Source organism: Lithobates pipiens, unplaced genomic scaffold (assembly GCF_037356315.1).
Source record: "Lithobates pipiens isolate NorthernLeopardFrog02 unplaced genomic scaffold, aLitPip1_a1.2 Scaffold_28, whole genome shotgun sequence".
Taxonomy (NCBI): Eukaryota; Metazoa; Chordata; class Amphibia; order Anura; family Ranidae; genus Lithobates; species Lithobates pipiens.
In genome coordinates, this window is record NW_027507789.1 from 197,437,967 (window position 1) to 197,460,849 (window position 22,883).

Genomic DNA, 22,883 nt, shown 5'->3' on the forward strand with positions numbered 1-22,883 from the left:
CTGTGGTGTGCTTGTGTGTGGCAAAGTCCGTTAGTTCGGAAAGTCCATTGGAACTCCGCCGAAAGTCAGTTGGGAAGACCGTCGGACCTAGTCCATCAAAGTACGGTCGTCTGTGTATACGGCATAAGTCAGACCTAGTCCATCAAAGTACGGTCGTGTGCGTATACGCCATAAGTCGGACCTAGTCCATCAAAGTACGGTCGTGTGCATATACGCCATAAGTCAGACCTAGTCCATCAAAGTACGGTCGTGTGCGTATGCGGCATAAGTCGGACCTAGTCCATCAAAGTACGGTCATGTGCGTATACGGCATAAGTCGGATCTAGTCCATCAAAGTACAGTCGTGTGCGTATACGGCATAAGTCGGACCTAATCCATCAAAGTGCGGTCATGTGCGTATACAGCATAAGTCAGACCTAGTCCATCAAAGTACAGTCATCTGTGTATACGGCATAAGTCAGACCTAGTCCATCAAAGTACGGTCGTGTGCGTATACGCCATAAGTCGGACCTAGTCCATCAAAGTACGGTCGTGTGCGTATGCGGCATTAGTCGGACCTAGTCCATCAAAGTACAGTCGTGTGCGTATACGGCATAAGTCGGATCTAGTCCATCAAAGTACAGTCGTGTGCATATACGGCATAAGTCGGATCTAGTCCATCAAAGTACAGTCGTGTGCGTATACGGCATAAGTTGGACCTAGTCCATCAAAGTGCGGTCATGTGCGTATACAGCATAAGTCGGACCTAGTCCATCAAAGTGCGGTCGTGTGCGTATACAGCATAAGTCGAACCTAGTCCATCAAAGTACGGTTGTGTGCGTATACGCCATAAGTCGGACCCAGTCCATCAAAGTGTGGTCATGTGCGTATACGGCATAAGTCGGACCCAGTCCATCAAAGTACGGTCCTGTGCGTATACGGCATAAGTCGGACCGACTTATGTTGGACCAGTCAGGCTCTCATAGGGAACCATTGCTTTGATCGTGTCATGCGACACGAGCGCCCAATGTCGGAGCGTTTGTCGTACCAGTGTGAACCCGTCCTCAATGGTAAAGTGTTAAGAGCGGCACATCTCTCTGACGTTTTAAAGTTATTTAAAGCAGCTGCCTGCCTTGCACATGGGTCTTGATCTGTAATATGTTGCTTTAGGCTGGATTCACACCTATGCATTTTTAGTGCATCTTGCAGATTTGCACAACAGAACGTGTTCCATAGGAAACCATGTTATATGGACTATAGTGCAAATCTTGAAAATGCACTAAAAATGCATAGGTGTGAATCCAGCCTTAGGTATGCACTTACTGCAGTTCTCTGTATTATGCTAGATTTTACCCACAATCCTTTGCACTTCAGTGACAGCCCCATTTCTTTGAGGTTGGAAGGGAGGAGCTGTGGGTTGTGCTCACCTCACATCAAGCATCTCACCCATGACATGAAAACAAATAGTGCCAAAGGGATTGTGCATAACGGAAAAGAGAAGGGGGGCCGAGCGTGTTTATTGTGTCACCGAGTGCAAGGACAGGGGTCTTATTTAGGCTCCATGAAGGGTTTGAGCAGATGCACTGCCATTTAATTTTAGCCTACGTTTGCACTCCTGCCAAATCTGTGATGGAACCTGCAGTCCAGGATTGTCACATTCTAGAATGAAAAAGAACAGACTGCAGAGACATGGTAATGTAAGGAAATACTTTCCACTCATCCCTATCCCTGTAGTGTGCAGTATTAATCCCTGTATTGTTATATCTACGATGAGCAGTTACAGGGGGGAACCTTATACAGCATTTTGATGCAATATTCTGTCATTCATTTTATTATTTCTGATATGTAGTATGCCCTGTACACACGGTCGGAAATTCCAACGGAAAAAGTCAGAACGGATTATATTGTCGGATAATCTGATTGTGTGTGGGCTCTATTGGACTTTTTCCATCGGAAATTTCCGACGGAAAAAATTTGAGAGCAGGATCTCAAAATTTTCAGACAAAAAAAAAAATCCGATCGGACTTTTTCCGATCGTTTGTAGAGAATTCCGATCGGACAAAATGCCACGCATGCTCAGATCAAATTTACGAGAAGAAAGCTATTGGCTACTAGCCCCAACGTAGTCCCGTCGTAACGAACGAACGTCATCCCGTTCCGAACGATCGGATTTTCTGGCAACTTTGTCCGACCGTGTGCATTCAACACCAGTTTAGGACAAAATCCGTCTGGGAAAAAATCGGACGGATTTTGTTGTCGGAAAGTCCGACCGTGTGTACAAGGCATTATACAATTTATATTATGTTTGTTTTCGTTATGTTTACCAATACGAGTCCTGTTTACATTGTTGTGGTCTTCTTTTTTTTTTTTTTTTTTTTTTTTTGTCATTTGTGTTCTGAAGTGCAGAAGACAGTTTTTTGCATTTAGCATTTACCACTTCAGCCCCGGAAGATTTTACTCCCTTCCTGGCCAGAGCACTTTTTGCGATTCGGCACTGCGTCGCTTTAACTGACAACTGGCAATGTTGCACCCAAACAAAATTGACGTCATTTTTTTCTCCACAAATAGAGCTTTCTTTTGATGCTATTTGATCACCTCTGCGGTTTTTATTTTTTGCGCTGTAAACAAAAAAAAAAAAAAAAAAAGAGCGACAATTTTGAAAATAAAAGCAATATTTTTTACTTTTTGCTACAATAAATATCCCCAAAAAAATAAATACATTTTTTTTTTCTCAGTTGAGGCCGATACGTATTCTTCTACATATTTAGATATAGACACTTTTGACACTATTTTGGAACCATTGTCATTTATACACACTTTTTGTGATTCGGCACTGCGCCGCTTTAACTGACAATTGCGCGGTCGTGCGAGGTTGTACCTAAACAAAATTGATGTCCTTTTTTTCCCCCACAAATAGAGCTTTCTTTTGGTGAGATTTGATCACCTCTGCGATTTTTATTTTTTGCACTATAAAAAAAAATAATATATAAAAAAAAACTTTTCCTCAGTTTAGGCTGATACGTATTCTTCTACATATTTTTGTTAAAAAAAAAAAAAAAAAAATCGCAATAAGCGTATATTGATTGGTTTGCGCAAAATTTATAACATATTCAAAATAAGGGATAGTTTTATGACATTTTTATTATTATTTTTTTTATTAGTAATGGCGACTTGCTGCGATTTTTTTTATTTATTTATTTTTTTGGTTTTGTTTTGTTTTATCAGGCCTGCAACATTATGGCGGACACATCGGACACTTTTGACACAATTTTGGGACCATTGTCATTTATACAGCGATCAGTGCTATAGAAATGCACTGATTACTGTGTAAGGCTTGATTCACACTAACGCGTTTTTTGATGCATTTTGCAGAAATGCAGGGAAATTTTTTAACATGGGTTCCTATGGAACATGTTCACATCAATGCATTTTTGTGTCTCTGCGTTTTTGGAAAGGGCCGGGGACTTTTTTTCATGCAAAATGCAGCGTTTTGCATGTAATAGAAGTCAATGGGCCTGCATCAAAAACGCAAGTACCGCTTTTTTACCGAAATTTTGCCGCGATTTGCATTTTGCGTTTTTTCTTTTCACTGTAAATAGCTGGTTGCTAAGCAACCACAGTGTAAAAAAAAAAAAGGAAAAAAACCCCGGCAAAATCGTGGTAAAATCGCGTGTCGCAAAAAGCACTGCAAAAACGCTCAAAAGTAACATGCATAGATGTGAATCGAGCCTAAAAGACAGTGGTAGGGAAGGGGTTAAACACTAGGGGGCGATCAAGGGGTTAAGAGTGTCCTAGGGAGGGATTCTAACTGTGGGGGGAATGAGCTACCACTGACATGACAGCGATCGCTCCTCCCAATGACAGGGAGCAGTAGATCGCTGTCATGTCACTAGGCAGAATGGGGAAATGCCTTGTTTACAAAGGCATCTCCCCATTCTGCTGCTCCGTGACACGATCGCAGGACATCGGCGGACATAGAGTGCGCAGGTCCCATGGGCATGGACACAGAGCATGCAGCAGGCGTGCTCCTACAACGCCACTTCTTAAAGGGGACGTACCTGTATGCCCATTTGCGCAGCCGTGCCATTAGGCTGACATATTTGGTCGTGCCCTGGTCAGCAAGCGGTCAAAAAAAGGATATGTTCTTTTGTACACTATTAGGCTATTACTCATGTGCAGGGAGTATTTGCTGTTTTCTAAGAATGATTATAATAAACCAGTATGCATTAAGATTTTATATGATACTCCTAAAATTTCTCAGTCTGAGATCTGCAACCAACCGTAGGGCCTACCAGGCATCATGATATATCCATGATAAGCTAATGGTCATGAAGCTATAGACATCAACTGTATGTATACTGAACTATGACTCCAGCTTTACCCAGCCTTGGTGCTAGTTCACACCAGACGCAGTTCTGTTCAGTTCCGTGCGCTTTTTTTTGTTCCTGCACAAAATGCATGCACATCGTTTTCCATTTATTCCAATGGCTCTAGTTCACACCATGCAGCCACCGGAAACTGACTGCATGGTGTGAACTAGAGCCTTTGGAAAATACATGGGAAACACTGTGCATGCATTTTTAGTCTGGATTCACACCTATGCAGTTTTTGTGCTTTTTGCATTTTGTAGATTTGCACTACAGTCCATTTAACATGGTTTCCTATGGAACACATTCTGTGGTGCAAATCCCATACATCTGAGTTCCCCTTTACACCACAGTGTTCTCCCTTACATAAGAGTCTGCAGAGTCCCCCCCCCCCCCCCCATACAGTGAAAGGGAACCCTGTGACTTCAGATGTAAAAGGAGAACTCTGTGGACTCTGATGTAAAGGGGAACTCTTGTTATTGTTGTCGGAAAATTTTAGCTCCTGCTCTCAAACTTTCCGACTGAAAAAGTCAGATGGAGCCCACACACAATCGGATTTTCCGACAACATGATCCGATCGCACATTTTCCGTCGGAAAATCCGACCGTTTTTAAGGCAGGGCACAAGGAGCAACTGCCCTGGGCCCTGTCGTTGTTGTGGGGCCCAAAGCAGCTGCCTCATTCTTGCCAACTATCCTGGTTTGAATTACCTGGTCCCTTGAGGTTTTAGTCCTGTGCTGTGTCCCAATATCGCAGTGTGAAGTGCTGCTACTAATGCTGCCCAGCTCTGCCCTATTGTTGTGTACAGATGACTCACCTGCAGACCCTGTGTTTACATGTAAATGACCAGAATTCATATGTAAATGGCAGCGGCATTCATATGTAAATATGAATATCATGCCCCCCTGAGGTCATATCCACAGTAATCTCTAGCAGCCAATCAACAAGCAGAAATCATGTGCTGTAACCTCTAGTAACTAATCAGTGAGCCGTAATGTGTGCTGTAACCTCTAGCAACCAGTCAGTGAGCGGTAATGATGCATTGTAACCTCTGGCAACCAATCACGATAGCTGCCTGATCTGATTCAGTAAACTAATTTTGAGTCTAGCTGCTATTTATTGTATGTCTCAGAGCAGGTGGAGAGCAAAACTGCATGGGGGGGGGGGGGGGGGGGGTGGGGGGGGGGCCAAGAAAAGTTTTGCCCAGGGTCCAATCAATGTTAAAGATGGCCCTGTGTACAGGGCATAAGAGTATTGCTAGAACCACCAAAGTTCTTATGTAGGAGGTTTGTTTTGAAGGTATTGAGCAGAAAATCCGGTCTATTCTCTGTCTTGCAGAAGTTTAAATTTGCAGGGCTATTTGGCATGACTTTGGCGGTGTTCCTTGGAGACTGCGCACAAAACTGAAGCAAGGCTATGACATCTTACAGTGCTAAGTGTGCAGCAATGTACATGTATAATGTTAATGGCTACAGCTTCATATTATAGGGCTTGTCCACTTTGAGAAGCAAAGAACTATTGTCATTAACCATCTCAGCCCCGGAAGGATTTGCCCCCCTTCCTGAGCAGACCATTTTTTTGCGACATGGCAATGCGTCGCTTTAACTGACAATTGATACTGCACCCAAACAAAATGAATGTCCTTTTTTCCCACAAATAGAGCTTTCTTTTGGTGGTATTTGATCACCTCTGCGCTCTTTATTTTTATTGTTTATAAGCAAAAAAAAGAGCGAAAATTTTGAAAAAAACACTATTTTTTACTTTTTGCTATAATAAATATCCCATTTTAAAAAAAAAATATACATTTTTCCCCTAGTTTAGGCTGATATGTATTCTTCTACATATTTTTGTTGAAAAAAAAAATCATAATAAGCATATATTGATTGGTTTGTGCAAAAGTTATAGCGTCTACAAAATAGAGGATAGATTTATGGCATTTTTATTATTTATTTTTACTAGTAATGGTGGCGATCTGCATTTTTTTTATCAGGACTGCGACATTGTGGGGGACAGATCTGACACCTTTGACAGTTTTTTTTGGGACCATTGAAATTTTTTAGCGATCAGAGCTAAAAATAGCCACTGATTACTGTATAAATGTCACTGGCAGGGAATGGGTTAACAATAGGGGGTGATCAAGGGGTTCATTGTGTTCCCTCAGTGTGTGTTCTAACTGTGGGGGATGGGACCAAATTGGGAGAGGAGACCAATCGCTATTCCTATATACTAGGAACACACGATCTGTCTGCTCTCCTCTGAGAGAATGTGGATTTGTGAAAAAGAAAAAGTAGACCAGGCGCTATACCTTTTTAAATATAGTGATATGACCAAATATTAATAGTGTTATTTGTAAGGGTAAAAGCAAAAATATATTCCAGCAATAAACAGTGAAAGAGCAATAAATAGTGAGAGAAATATGTAACGTGAATATTAAAGTGAGGGGCGTGTCCCCAATCTAAAATAGGAAACTATGTAATTACAAATCCCCTAAGTGTGACGTTATCACACAAAAAAAAAATATATAAATACATTTTTGTAAAATATAATATGATATTGGTGTACGTGTATGTATATTATTTGTACAACCATACTATGAAAAAAATCTTAAACTTAGATACTAATAAAAACCAGATGGTAAAAAGAAAGGTAGAATCAGTCCATAAATTGCCAGACAACATGCGATAATAATACTGCAGAAAGACGCTGATAGAAAAAAGTTCCAAAGAATGTAGAAGCAAGCAGTGCAGGGGGTATGTGTTCACTAATGCAGCAACTTCCCTGTGGGTGTGACAAGTATTGATATTGCCCTCACCAGATTTCTTACCCCTGCTGGGGTGGGATAGCCTCCACAGTGTGAGCCCCTGTGTCGCTGTTTGTAGATTCTCTGGGGGGATTCGTTTGTCATCCGCTGTGTGACCCGTTTTTTAACAAAACTTTTATTATATTAAAAATTCCTACTCGCATTTATGTAAAGATAACAACGCCTGTATATAAAACCGTCTGCCGGCTGCTACAGCTGATTGTGGAGAGTGTGCCTCCTATGGCCACAACTTACGCGTTTCAACACCACTACATCCTCTAGAGGGGCCATATTGGTGCACCTCTCCATTGATATAGGGTGCAGTGCTCTACCGCGCTTGTGCGGCATCAAAGCCGTCATTTTAGTTATGGGAATGCCACTCTCATTACTCCGCAGAATGCGGAAGCACAAGCGGTCCCTGGTTTTGTAAAAACAAAAATGAATTCATAAACCAAATCGTAAGGAAAACGTTTTTTTTGTAGAGCTCTGCATCCTACATTAGATTAACCAGCGCTATTCTTATAAGGGGACTGTCCCATTAAATTATATCAATATTCCCTAACATGCAAAGTAATATGTCCCCACTCTCAGCGTCTGGTATTACATAATGGTGTACAAGACCACAGTTTAAAGGTGAATACATGGCAAAAAAGATTTTTTTAAAAATTATCAACAAAAACATTTTTTCAATACATAATAAAAAAGAAGAAAAATATAAATATGAAAAATTAATAAAGAAACGTAATTAAAAAAATATGTATATATGTAAAAATCATGTGGATTTGTGTTTACACACACAGATCCCCCATTCCTGCTTTGTCAGGAGCGATCGCGGTTGCCCAGCAGACATCGCGGCTGCCGGGCACACGCATCGGCTCCTCAGTGACCTGTTGGCGTGCGCTCGTGCTCTCCTATACCCCTTAAAGCGTCCGATGATTCGTGCAGGGGAGCCATGCTGCCGCCGCCAAATGCCGGCGGGCAATTGCAAGCGGTCTGGGGAATTAAAAATGGCTCTGACACCACTTTTCTGCAAGTGGTTCTCTTAGGCTCGATTCACGTCTATGCATGTTGCTTTTGAGCGTTTTTGCGGTGCTTGTCGCATTTTTGGACACACGTTTTTACCTCGATTTTGCCGTGTATTGCGTTTTATTTTTATTTTACATTGTGGTTGCTTAGCAACCAGCTATATACAGTGAAAAAAAAATGAAAGAAAAGTGAAAAAAAATGCAAAACGCGGCAAAAACGCAGTACTTGCGTTTTTGATGCGGTCCGTTGACTGTTATTACATGCAAAACACTGCATTTTGCATGAATAAAAGTCCCTGACCTTTTCCAAAAATGCAGAGGTACAAAAATGCATTGATGTGTACATGTTCCATAGGAACACGTTAAAAAAATTTCCCTGCATTTCTGCAAAATGCATCAAAAAACGCGTTAGTGTGAATCAAGCCTTAAGAACTACCTGCGCCCAATTCAGGCCTGGCTCACACCTGTGCACTTTCAGTTTTGCAGAAACCCACTACAGTCCATTTAACATGGTTTCTTATGGATGTAGTTCACATGTGTGCATTTTATGGAAAGGGCCAGGGACCTTTTTTCTGGTTTTTGGTTCCATAAACTTCAATGGGTGAAAAACTTGTATTGAAAAATGCAAAATTCACCTGGAATATGCAAACTGCAAAGGTGTGAATCAGGCCTTGAGCAAGCATGTGCGCCAGTGTCTGTAACATTACCAACATATGTGGCAAATTCAGGTAGTTCCTACCACTGCCACTTTACGAATCTATCACTATAGCAGCAACAAATCCTTAAAGAAGTACCGCCAGTTCTCCATTTAGGAAACGCGATAATTAAAGCAGGACCAAAACCAAAAAATGTATTATATTTCAGCTTACCAATCATCAGATGTATTGTGTGTTTTTAGTTTTTTCTTTTCTGGGTTTTTTCCCCTCTGTTTTCCTCTGGCGATCTGGCCAGTAAAACTCCTGTATTATATAGACGCCTCTCTGGATGAATGAGCACAGGAGGCTGCGTTCAGATTTAAATACAGTAACAAATTTAAGCTGAACTCCAGCTAATAGATTATAATCCGTTATAGCAAACAGTTTTTTTTTCTTTTGGGATAAAAGATTTACATAAATAAAAGCTGATCACTGTAAGCACTCTTGCCAGTGTTAAATGGTCCATATCATCCATGTAACTGCAAGACTGTTTTTTTCTGCCAAAAAACAGACTTACTTTCTGGACCACCAGATGAAAATAGAATAAAAGCCTAAAAAAAGAAAATGAAATCCGCAATTGCATCTAAAAATTGATAAGCTTCAATATAATAAATGTTTGCTTTGAAGCGAAAAAAAGCTGATCACCAGCTTCTGTTTGAAGGGACGCTGGTCTCAAAGAGGAAGAGCTTCATATGTGCCCACCAGTACTACCTGCCAGTGCCATGAATCAGTGCCCACCAATCAGTACCCACAGTACGTAAGTACCAGCAATCAGTGCCACCTAGCGGTGCCCACAAGTGCCACCTATTAATGCCCACCAGTGGTGCCAGTCAGTGTCACCTAGTAGTAGCGGCTGCCCATCAGTGTCGCCTTATCAGTGCCCATCAGTGTCGCCTTATCAGTGCCCATCAGTGCAGCCTCATCAGCGTACATCAATGAAGGAGAAAAAATACCTGTTTGCAAAATTTATTAACACAAATATAAAACGGTTTTGTATTTTTTTATTTTTTATTCGGTCTTTTTTTAATTCTTTTTAATAAAAAATAAAAAAAAACGAGAGGTGATCAAATACCACCAAAAGAAAGCTCTATTTGTGGGGAAAAAATGATAAAAAATTTAATTTTGGTACAGTGTTGTATGACCGCGCAATTGTCATTCAAAGTGTGACAGCGCTAAAAGCTGAAAATTGGTCTGGGCAGGAGGGGGGTTTAGGTGCCCGGTAAGCAAGTGGTTAAGACCAACTCTAAGCTGTGGTAGAGACGTATGCCCGTATTCATAGTGTACCATGACTGTGATAGGAATCTGTCAGGTATGTGACAGCTTCCCCAACAGAGCTGCATCCTCTGCCTCATAAAGGGCCTGGCATACAGCTGATGTCATTACCCACATATTGGCAATACATGTGTTTGCTGCGTGAAGTTCTTCAGCATGATGGGATAACCACACAACCCCTGAAGAATCTCTCTGTCAATTACCTTTAGTCACAGACGAGATCCCGGTCTGTCAGATCCAAAACAGAAGAACTGCCAAAATGCGGTCACCTAACGAATCCCATGAGAAAATCGCACACATTCAGCATCGCACAGAAGGTACAGTTCTGGCCTTTTTTATTGCTTGTGATTATTGGATTGATTTTTTTTTTTTTTTTCTTAAAAGAATTGCAAAAATTTTGTTCATCTTTTTTTAGTTAGTCCAGCCTTCAACCTTGCAGTATACAACAGAAAGAAATCTCGCTGCTAGTAAATTGGTAGGTAATTCTGCATTAGAGCTGCACAATTAATCGTCAAGAATTGTTATCGCAATCTTGACTAAAGCGTTTCACAATTCTTTCTATGCAAAGAATTCTCTCTGCTCTTCTGAAGCCACAGCCCTCAAAAGAAAGGAAGAGAAAAACTTGGTAGTCTGCCGAGAATCAGAACATTCTTTATCTGTTGAACTTAAGTATAAACATTTGTAACAATTTGTCAATGGAATAGATTTTGTTTGTAAGTGAAAAAAGTTTAACCACTTAAACACTAAACCTTTTTCTGACATTTGTTGGTTTCAAGTTAGTCATTTTTTTTGCTAGAAAATTACTTTGAATATTATTTTTTTTGTAGACACCCTAGAGCAGGGATATGCAATTAGTGGACCTCCAGCTGTTGCAGAACTACAAGTCCCATGAGGCATAGCAAGACTCTGACAGCCACAAGCATGACTCCCAGAGGCAGAGGAATGATGGGACTTATAGTTTTGTAACAGGTGGAGGTCCGCTAATTGCAGATCCCTGCCCTAGAGAATAAAACGGCGGATGTTGCAATATTTTATGTCACACTGTATTTGCGCAGCAGTCTTTCAAATGTAATTTTTTTTTAATAAGTTAAAAACGAACTAGTAAAAGTTAGCCCATTTTTTTTTACATTTTTTTTTTGTATAATGTGAAAGATTTTACGTCACGAGAATCCTGAGAAATTGTGATCTTTCCTGACAGACTCCATGGCAGCCTACGTATGGGTTTATCCCGCCTCTCATACCTCATAGGACCCCACTCCCATAAATGTTTGCTTCTAGCCAGAGACTGTGTTCCTTTTTTTTTGTCCTCCTCCTAGGACCAAGGTATATTCTTACCTTTCGGAAGCTTTAATCCAATCCTGGTGGTTTGCACGTTGATGGTGATGGCGGTTATTCTTGGAGTCCATATTTCCCAGCTATTAGCAGGGAGGACACAGGCACTGAAGAGCGATGCTGTGAAGATCTTAAAGTCATTCATTGGTTGACAGATTGCATCATGGCCATTCGTCCTAGCTATTAGCGGGAGGCCCTTTATTAATGTGCCGATCGTGCAGAGAGTGTATCGACCCACCCAGTCCCAGGATGGATTGTGCTGGCTTCAGTGTGGTGATGTATAACTTTCTCATGGCAGCCTGTTTTTGTGTGTTTGTTTGTCCTTACCTGCTCCGGTGTAGCCATGGCGGCTGGAACGCTTTGCGTTCCAGTCCGCCGCTTTTCGCTCTCTCTGCGCAGCTGTGTGGCTTTGACTGAGATCGAGGCTTGGTTAGCGCGTGCGCAGTTGGGACAAGATGGCGGTGGTCGCGCATGCGCGTGGACGCTGTAGGAGTGGCGGTAGTTACAGCGCAGGTGCGCTGCTAACGTAATGACATCATCATGGCGGCAGATTTAAATAGCTATGCTTTGGAAGGTTTCCAAGCAAGGCAGCTACTTCCTGTGCTCGTGGCTTTTCTGCTCAAGGTGGGGGGGGGGGGGGGGGAGTATTATTGTGTGGTACTGTGCATATCATTGCTCTCTCTATGTTCCTACCTTTTTACATGCTTATTTGATTTGTGCTTGTTTTAGCTGTTTAAAATTCTGCTGCGATGGATGTGTCACCGCCCCCTAGTGGCCAACCCTTATGCCACAGGCAGGATGGAATTTTTTTCCCTCTGCCTATTTGTATTTGGGTTTCTGGAGCAAGTTAACTATTTATCCTCTTTTCTCAGCCCCTCTAGGTCTGAATCTCAAGTCCTGACACACGGTGATAGTGACAAATCTAGGTCACAACGCCATCATTCATCTTCAAGCACTAGACATACCGGATCGTCCTCCAGACATAGGAGGGAAGGCTCAAAGTCTGGTTCTGGACACCATTCTTACCGCCATTCCAGCCGTTCTGTGGAAAGGACTTGCTGGGGATGTAAAACTCAGGTCTCAGAGGGTAAATCTCTCTGCGAGTTATGTTAATCTCGGGCTATGAAGGAAAGAGGATCTGAGGACCAGCATGTGGAGGCTCTGGTCAGGAAAGTGATCCAAGAATCCATGAACAAGTCAGATTCCAGCCATACTTTCAATCCTCCTTCGCTTCCAGCCCTAGTTACTGAGGTGGTTGATCCTGAGGCTCCAGGTCCCTCTCATCACAGTCTTTCTATTAGTGGATCCTCCGATAGCGAGGTGGAGACGGATGAGCCTGGCGCAAGTTTTGAATTTTCTCAGGTTCCGTTCTTGGTTAGAGCAGTCAAAGATGCTTTAAAATGGGATGAACCAGTGGAAGCTCCCTCTAAGCAGAGGAAATACTTCAAGCATCTCAAGAAAGACCACCCAAATTTTCCTTTTTTGGAAGAACTTGGTGAAATTATTTCTGATGAGTGGAACAAGGTTGAGAGGAAAAATTCCTTGATCTCTAAGGTAGCAAAAATGTATCCTTTCAAGAGCGATGAGGTTAAACATCTTGAGTCGGCCCCTCTTATCGATGCCGCTTTGATGAGGTTGGTGAGGCATGTTACTCTCCCCCTGGAAGATTCCGTTTCCTTCAAAGATGGCCTGGAAAGGAAGATAGATACGGACCTCAAGCGCATCTACATTACTGCAGGCATGGCTTGTAAACCAGCCCTAGCCCTCGCTGTGTTATCTAAAGCCATGGAATCATGGACTGATGATATAGGTACGACCTTAGGAAGCATTTCTGAAGAGCTGGTCAAGAGCTCACCAGTGCATGAACTGAAGATGGCCTCGGCGTTCCTGGGGGAGGCATCCCTGGACATAATTCGTCTGGTAGCTCGCGTAATGCTCTCTTTAGTCACGGCTAAACATGGGTTGCGGATCCTGCCTCTAAGCAGGTATGGTGTAAAATTCCTTTCGAGGGATCTTCCCTCTTTGGGAACAAACTTGACTCAGCTATTACCCGTGCTACATCGGGTTTTCTGCCCCAGGATCACCGTCTCATGGGTCAGAGAAGAGTTCTCCCCAGACAAGATCTGGAACGTGCTAGGGACGCACGTCGTTACAGACCTGGACGCAAGTTTAGGAAGAACTGGAAAAGAAGCCAGCCTTCAGGTCAAAAGTCCTCAAAAGCTTCTTCCTCTGGTGGTCGGGAGGCTTCGAAGTCTTTTTGATATGGGGTCTGTCCAGACGGAGCAAGTTGGGGCTCGTTTACTCCGTTTTCGGCACGTCTGGGCAGCCTCGATTCAGGACTACTGGACCGTCAAAACGGTCTCCTCAGGACATTCTTGGATCTTCAACAATCCACTCATTCACCAGTTTATGCCAACGGTTCTTCCCCATTCAGAAGAAAAAAGACAGATTCTCGTATCATACACAGAATCATTGATGGCTCAAAAGGCCGCCATCCCGGTTCCAGCCGAGGAAAGATTTCAAGGAATTTACTCCCCTCTTTTCATGGTCCTCAAAAAGAATGGCTCCTGGAGACCGGTCATCGATCTGACACATCTCTGCTGACAATACGCCAGGCTATTCAACCAGGCGACTGGCTTATCTCAATAGACCTCAAGGATGCCTATTTCCACGTACCAATTGCAGAAGATTACCAGAAGTACCTCAGATTTGCAGTAGATCAGGTGCATCTTCAGTTTACATGTCTCCCGCTCGGGCTTTCCACTTCGCCTCGAGTATTTTCAAAACTCTTACTGGCGGTCGTGGCTTTAATCAGGCTCAGACGCATCCGGTTACATCACTACCTGGACAATCTGCTCCTACTTTCTCAAGACAAAGAGCAACTGTTGTCTCATCGGGAACAGGTTATTTCTACCCTAACGGAGTTCGGCTGGCTCCTGAACAAGGAGAAGAGCCATCTAGAGCCAACGCAGTCTCTAATCTTCCTCGGAGCCCAGTTCAACACGGTAATGAGCACCATCTCCTTACCCCTGGAAAAAAAATTCCGGTGATCCGAAACAGGATTCGGCTTGCAATGTCATTTTCTCTCCTCAGAGTCTCTCAATGTCAGAAGATAATCGGCGCTATGGTAGCCACAGCCCCTATGGTGAAGTGGGCACAATGGAAGATTCGTCCCTTTCAGAAAGGGTTCCTCCAACAGTGGGATCCAAGGGCTCGAGATCATCTCGTCCGGATAACCCCTTCCATGCAGGAGAGCCTCCCTTGGTGGCTACAGTGGAAAAATCTTCTTCATTGTCATTCCATAGCACCTGTTTCCTGGGTCACAGTGACAACAGATGCCAGCAGCAGAGGTTGGGGTGCTCTCTGTCTCTCGGAAGTAGCCCAAGGCAGTTGGGATTTCCCTGTCCAGAGCATGGTATCGAACGTGCTGGAACTACGAGCCGCCTTTCAAGCGCTGCAAGCCTTTCTTCACCTGACGTCAGGAGCTTCAGTTCTCCTTCGAATGGACAATACAACAGCTGTATCCTACGTCAAAAGACCGGGGCACTCGCAGTCTCTTTACTGAGGGAAGTAAGCCCGATTATGTCCTGGGCCCAGTCGAATCTGAGGGATCTGACGGCGGTTTATCTCCCAGGAGTTCAAAATGTCCAGGCAGATTTTCTTTCAAGATTCTCCCTGGACAACAACGAATGGTCTCTCCACAGCGAGGTATTCAATTGGATTCTGTCTCTGGGGATTCTACCGGAAGTGGACCTGTTTGCCTCCCCATGCAATTTCAAACTGGAGAAATATTACACGAGGTGTCGTTGCCCTCAGGCCTTCGGAGTGGATGCCCTGACGGACCAGTGGAGATTCCACAAGGCATATGCCTTTCCCCCGACTCCGATCATTCTCCGATTTCTGGCGAAGCTCAGGTGGGAAGAGGTCGAAGTAATAGTGGTTCTTCCGTATTGGCCCAACAGGCCATGGTTCCCACTCTTGTTGCAGCTCGGCTTCCAGGATCCAATTCCTCTGCCCTCCAGACCGGATCTCTTGTCACAGGGAACGACTCTTCACCCATGTCCATCCCAGCTCCATCTGATGGCATGGTTTTTGAGAGGGAAAGGCTGGAAGCATTAGGTTGTCCCGACACGGCAATCACTACTTTACTGAGTGCTAGAAGACCAGGTACCAACAGGGTCTATCAGAGAATTTGGTCAAAATTCACAGACTATGTGTCTACAACCAACGGTTCGTGTAAAGACCCGAAGATAAGGGATGTTATTGGCTTTCTTCAGACAGGCCTGGACTTGAGCTCCTTGCGGGTTCAGGTTTCCGCAATATCTGTCTTTTCAGGTGTCTCCTGGGCCAAGCACCCTCTCACAAAACAGTTTTTTAAGGGAGCAATGAGGCTCAGACCTCAGAGGAAACCGAGGTTTTCTAAGTGGGATCTCCCCTTTGTCCTGGATTACTTTCAGAGAAAGATTTACATCAGGGGGATCACGTTTCTATTAAAGAACTTTCTTGAAAAACTGCCTTCCTAGTAGCTATTACGTCAGCTAAGAGGGTTTCGGAGATCAGTTCTCTGGGCTGAAAGGAGCCTCACTTTCTTCCCTGATCGAGCAGTTTTAATCCCTATGTTAGGGTCAAATCCGAAGGTGTCATCCGTTTTCCATGAAAATCAGGAGATTGTGCTTCCAATCTTTCAGGCCTCTGAAGATTCTGATATTCATCCTTTGGATGTTGGGGACGTTTTGAAACAATACTTGAAAGCCACAGCTTCTTTCCGGAAATCTGACCATCTGTTCATTCTTTTCTACGGAAAGAATAAAGGTTTACGTGCTTCTTCCCGAACTATTGCAGCTTGGATCGTTCAGGCCATCCAAGGGGCTTATAAGGCTAGGGGTTTGGCTCCTCCAGAAGCGGTGACAGCTCATTCTACTAGGAGCGTTTCTACATCTTGGGCGGCTTCCCGTCACGTTTCTCCAGAAGTGATTTGTAGGGCGGCTTCATGGTCGTCAATCAATACATTTATGACTCACTATTGTGTAGAACCAGCGTCCTTGTCTTCGGTTAATTTTGGTTTGAATGTCTTATCTGTTGATGGTGCCAATTAAACCTTTTTTCTTTATCCAGCAATTGCCCACCCGGGTGTGTATGGCTAGTTATTTCCCATACGTAGGCTGCCATGGAGTCTGTCAGGAAAATGGAAAATTTATATCAAATACTTGTCGTAATTTTCCTTTCCTGATGGACTCCATGGCAGCAGGAGTTCCCTCCCATTTGCTGGAGTAGGCTAAATTACGTAACACAGTCTCTGGCTAGAAGCAAAGATTTGTGGGAGTGGGGTCCTATGAGGTATGAGAGGCGGGATTAACCCATACGTAGGCTGCCATGGAGTCCATCAGGAAAGGAAAATTACGGTAAGTATTTGATATAAATTTTCCATTTTTTATTCTAAGCAAAAAAAAATTGTGATTCTCATTTTGGCCAGAATTGTGCAGCTTAACTGTTGATTGTTGCACACATTTCTTTGCATGTTTTGTTTCACTGGTTAAGGTTCCATGCACACTGAAGCTCATAAATGGCCGTTTGTTGGAGTTTGGCCGTTTTTTTTGTTTTGTTTTTTTGTTTTTTTTTAACAGCCCATAAACTCCCCCCTATGTTATTCTATGTGTCCATGCAGACATGGACGTTTTTTGGTGTTTATCAGCAGTGGAGTTTATGGGCTGTTTTCTGAACGCCATAAAATCGCGTTCAGGAGTCATTTTTCTGACCACAAAAAACACCAAGCACTCAAAAGAGTAGCTCACTAGCGGTTTTTAACGTTTTTAATCCATTGAAAAAAAAACGCAAAAAAAGCCAACGTGGAAAGATGCTAATGAGCACTATTGCAAAAACTTTGAAAGACAACGCTACTGCAAAGCTATTGCCATTTTTATAAAGTTTTTTTTAACGTCCAGTGTGCATGGAGCCTAATGCCGCGTGTACACGATCGGAATTTCCGACAACAAATGTTGGATGTGAGCTTGTTATCAGAAATTCCAATCGTGTGTATGCTCCATCGGACATTTGCTGTCGGAATTTCCAACAACAACTGTTTGAGAGCTGGTTCTCAAATTTTCCGACAAGAAGACTTGTTGTCGGAAAGTCCGAGCGTGTGTACACAATTCCGAAGCACAAAAGTCCACGCATGCTCAGAATCAAGCAGAAGAGCCGCACTGGCCATTGAACTTCATTTTTCTTGGCTCATTGTACGTGTTGTACGTTCTTGACGTTCGGAATTTCCGACAACGTTTGTGTGACCGTGTGTATGCAAGACAAGTTTGAGCCGACATCCGTTGGAAAAAAATCCACGGTTTTGTTGTTGGAATGTCCGATCGTCTGTACGTGGCATAAGTGTTTTTCATAGTAGATTTATTTTGATTGTGTAGCAGGACATACATTTTATGTTGTACTAATACCTTGTTTTACTTTTCTTAGGTGTCCCAGCCACCACTGAAACATTCCTTGAATGAGAAAATTTACCCCGATAATCCTCAGCAGCCAATAGGGTAGATTTGTTACACTTAATCTCTCCCTCCCGGTGTCTGATGTCCTGTTACTTCACTGTTGACCGCACAGCAATGAGGCTTTCATTACCTATTTCATATTATATTTATGAAAGACAGGCTACGAAGCAATTTGTTTCAGCAGTTTATGTATTGTAACTGGAGATTTGTTTCTTCAGACTATGCTACATTACAACCCTGGTGCACTGGCCCTTGACAATAATGTCTTAAAATGAATTGGTACTTTCTGTAGTGTGAACTATGATGGACAGCTATAACAATGTTAATTGCAATAGGAACCAAAACATTTGTTTCCTCCTTTATCATACACAATTGCATATAGTGTTAGTGAGAAAGAAGACCCCGGTGCGCCATGTTTACTGAAGCAGCCTAAAATAATGTCTTGTTAAGTAGCAGGAGTAATAGATGCTATATTAAAGTAGAACTATGGGCAAAACACACACACACACACACACACACACACACATATATATATTTAGAGTGATGCCGCGTACACACGACTGGACTTTCTGGCAGACTAGATCCGAAGGGATTAGTCCATCGGACAATCCGATCGTGTGTGGGCTAGTCCGATCGTTTTTCAAAAAAAAAATCCAACAGACCTACAAATAGAACATGTTTCAAATCATACCGACGGACTCCATTCCAATGGACTAAAACCGGGAAAACCAATCGTCTATGTGCTGGTCCGATGGACCAAATCCGACGCAAGGGAAGCTATTGGCTACTGGCTATTGAACTTCCTTGTTTAGTCCCTTTTACGTCATCACGTTCAAAACGAATGGACTTAGTCCGTTCATGTGTGGCCAAGTCCGTTAGTTCGGAAAGTCCGCCAGAACACCGCCAAAAGTCAGTCGGGAAGACCGTCGGACCTAGTCTGCCGGAAAGTCCGGTCGTGTGTACGCGGCATTAGGAAGGGTTCTAGAAAATCCCTACAAATTAAGGTAATCCCTTTGGAAGCTTTGGGTCACCAGAACTAGTCCTCTTTGGAAGATATGGAAGATATCTGACAATTTTTGTTCTGGGGACAACCCAAAATTTGGGATTTTCTTTTAATTTTATTGATAATGGCACATAGGAAAAATACTGTATGAAGGGTGAATCTCTCTAATGGGGGCATAGGCCGCAATAAAAACCTAATTTAAAAAGGTGTTCTGATCCATCCCCACTCTGCCCAAAACAGTTATACTTCAAGTAAGTTTAAACCTTAAGGGCTAATTCACAACAGATGCTACATTACAACACAGAGGTTGGTGTACGTTGCAGTCGGGCCAGATAGCCGTAGTGCTGATGCTCTGATTTACGTGCATCATAGTGTTCACTTTTCTCTATTGTTCATTGAAGGACACAGGAGACTTCTTTGTGGATGGGTTTGTTACCAACATCTTCAGGAGCAGAACGCCAGTGCAACTTAAACTAAAAAGCACACCTAGACAGCAGCCCTCCGGTGGTGGCCAACCCCCTATCTACAACCCAGGATTTAGTTTTAGGGGTTCATCTGCAACAGCTCTATGTTTACAGAGCAAACGTCAGGGGCTCGACCATGCGTATGGATGCATATGACAGTTGGACCAGGTTCTTCCGCCGTGGCTCCACACATGGGCTAACAACACCCAGATCGGCATAGGATTAACGGTGCTTCATTCCCCCACCTGAAGATCCTTTTTGGAGAGCTACAAGTCTGAGGTTTGCCCTCAGGGCTGTGAATATGTCTCTTGTGTGGGGATGGGGTGAATTGGTCTGCACTATAGGTATTCCGTGGCCCCTGGAAGTGCTTTTCCTGACTACCTCTCCTAACTGGGACACAGTGAGCTGAGACATAGGATTTGTGTCTCTCACTCTACAGTGTCACAGCACGTGAGCTGTGCTGCGGCTTCTCCTTTTCCACTTTTCCTCACAGGAGATTGACACAGCACAGTGGATGTGGTCGGCCCCAACTAAGGGGGCAGACCGTGGGCTCCATTTTCTTACCTCTCTCGTGCTGTTCTCCCTATCAGCTGGTGCTGGGGCAGGCATGGGGCAGCTCCTTCCTCAATCACTGCTTCAGGTGCCATCTTGGCTGCATGTGGACACAGGCAGATCGCTGATCCTCCAGGCTCAGAGCTGCACTTTTCACTTTTTTGAGCACACAGCTGATCTGCTCAAGGTGCTGGGCTGCTGCTGTCCTGGGTTACTTCTCTGCACAGTAGTGCTGTTCAGAAGCCATCGCCAGCAGCAGGTGCCGGTCCTTTGGGAGGGTGAGTGATCCATTGGGGGGGTTGCCCCCTATCTGCTATCACATGTCAGCAAGTCACAGCGGGTGGGCGGCAAAAAAGAAGCAAAGGCCCCCCATGGGCAGGGTACCCATGTAGCCAAGCCATTCTTACCCATGCAGTTTTTGGTCTGCTCTCACTTTTTGAGGAAGCGTTTGTTATGAACAATGCTACCATTATACCTTCAGAGGAAGCTCCTTTCTTTTGGGCCCCTTTGAATAAAAAAAAATAAAAATTGTATAATTGCTATATACGACCTCTAGGACCTTGATCTGTCCAGTCCTGGCTTCAACCATGATTTTCCAGACTGACTGAGTAAACCAAGTTCTTACATCAAGAGCTGGCTATGGAGAAAGATTCCCCCTCGTGTGTTGCAACTAGCAGATCGACTGATCCAGGGGCTCCAATACTTGTGAAACTCAGCCATGGACTCTGCCCAAGTGGTCTCCCATATGACCTCCCCGCAGTGGTCTTGCAGTGTCTCCTCTGGCTTAAGTGTTGGTTGGCCTACCAGACTTCTAAGAAGGTGCTTATGGAAATGCCCTCCACGGGTGAACACCTGTTCAGCTCTTCCCTGGACAACATTGAAAATATCACTGAAGGGAAGAGTGCCTTCCTCCCTCAGGCAAGGAAGCCAAAGGACTCTCATTGCAAGGTGGATCCTTTCTTTTCTGCTCATATGCGCCATTTTTGAGGCTAGAGGTCATCCCCCTCCAAGAACAAGGTCACCAAACTTGCTGCCTTCCTTGACAACAAATGTTCTTGGCAGCCCAAGAACCCCATGTCGGCAGAAAAGACCAATTTTGCATGAAGGTGCACCCACACCTCAACACCTCAGGGGGGCAGGACACCTTCTTTTTGTTTTCAGATCTCTGGCTTGCTCACTTTTTAGACAGCTGGGTTTTGAAGGTTGCTTCTTCCGGCTATAAGACAGAATTTCAGTCCTTGTTGCTGTATCGTCACTGAACCCTTTCCTGAATGAGCGCAAGTTATGCATGGAGTCAGTATGCTCAGTCATTACTTCCTTACACCAAGGGGACCTTCTGGCCTCAATCGACATCAAAGAAGCCTAGTTTCACATCCCCATTTGCCACTACCATCAGAGCTTTCTTTGGTTTGCTGTGGGGGAATTGCATTATAGTTCTTCTTTTTGGCCTGGCTATGGCTCCATGAGCCTTTACCAAGGCCCTGGCCCCTTTTTATTGGCCCTTTCATTTGCAGTGGATCCCAATTGTGGGGTACCTAGATAATCTGTACCCGTGAGCATCAGATTTGGAGCACAACTTGTCCATTACGACCAAAACCCTCAAGGATCTTGAGCAGGTCCTCGGCCTGATTCCCTTCTTGCATCTGGAATACTTGGGACTTCTGCTGGATATGTCAGGGGCCAAGGTCTTTCTCCCTGGGAGAAACTCCAGAAGTTGCAGCTACTCGTCCTTCGCCTCATGTCCTTGTGAATGGGGCCCATTCGGTTTTAAAGGTGAATACTAGGCCTCATGGTGGCTTGATTTGAAGTGGTTCCCTATGCCTAACATCACACCCGACCTCTGCAAGCAGGAGATCTTGACCAAGTGGAAAAGACTTCCAGGATCTCTGACCTTCACATTTTGTCTGTGTCGCCCCAACCAAGGCATTGATTCTTTGGTGGGTTTTCTTCCTTCTTCTGGGGAAGTAATTTCTTCCCCTCAGTTGGCAGAATTACCACCTCTGATGCCAGCTTTTTTTTTGGGGGGGGGGTTGTGATGGAGCACCCGGCATTAAAGGGGTGCTAATCTCTGCAGGTGTTCAATCTTCCTAACAATCTAACAATATTTTGGAACTTGGAGCAGTCTGTGTGTCTCTGTGTGTGTGTGTGTCTCTCTCTCTCTCTCTCTCTCTCTCTCTCTCTCTCTCTCTCTTTTTGTGATTAGACAGTGCTTCGCATGGGTCACCCAAACCGAGTGCAGTCATACAATGCCACCATGGCTTACATCAACATCCAGGGTGGCATCAACAGCTCCATGGTGGCCCTGGAAGTGTCACTGATTCTGGGTGGAGTGTCATGTGGAGCATCGTGTTCTGGCCCTAAATGCAGTGCACATACTGAGTATGGACAACTGGGAGGAGGACTATCTCAGTCGCCAGTGTCTGGATTGGGTTTTTGCCACCAGTTATATCCAACAACACAGATCAGTGTGTTCTGATTGCAGGGAAGCCTCCCCACTGTCAGAACACAAAAGCACAGCAGGAGTGATTCCCCCATCTACCTCAAATATGTGGATGGAGGAGTCAGGTAATTTTTTGTTCAATTCAACCCGCTAAAACAAATTATTGTGTGGCCAGCTTTAGGCGGCAGGTTGCAGAGAGAACCACTGCTGTCTGTGTGCCTGCAGAGGTCTCTCTACATTGGTCTGACATGCACCACACTAAGTTACTTCTAGAGTTGGCAATCATCAGGGAGCATGGGCCTTGCTTATACACAGATATTGCCACTACTCTCTGCTGCCTGCCTTTCTAGTCTAAAAGTTTTAAGAATTGTGTATCTTAAACCCCAACTCCAGTCCAAAATTATTTGTTTCAGATAGAATGAATCTTTATCGCCTGGGCTTTTACTGCTATCTGTATTCTTAGG

At 43.9% G+C, this 22,883-nt stretch overlaps 1 protein-coding gene across 4 annotated transcripts in view; it reads left to right on the forward strand.

The window, feature by feature from the left end:
- The first annotated feature begins 1,387 nt into the window (after nt 1-1,387).
- Nucleotides 1,388-22,883, forward strand: part of FAM217B (family with sequence similarity 217 member B) — a 29,193-nt gene continuing 7,697 nt past the window's right edge. The window contains exons 1-4 of one of the 4 annotated variants that reach the window (XM_077460261.1): nt 1,388-1,676; nt 10,347-10,454; nt 10,553-10,612; nt 17,932-18,002. In XM_077460261.1, coding sequence (XP_077316387.1) covers nt 1,644-1,676; nt 10,347-10,454; nt 10,553-10,612; nt 17,932-18,002 — 272 coding nt within the window. In that variant the 5' untranslated portion in view covers nt 1,388-1,643. The remainder of the gene's footprint in view (nt 1,677-10,346; nt 10,455-10,552; nt 10,613-17,931; nt 18,003-22,883) is intronic. The other 3 variants (XM_077460262.1, XM_077460263.1, XM_077460264.1) reach the window with 3 other exon arrangements.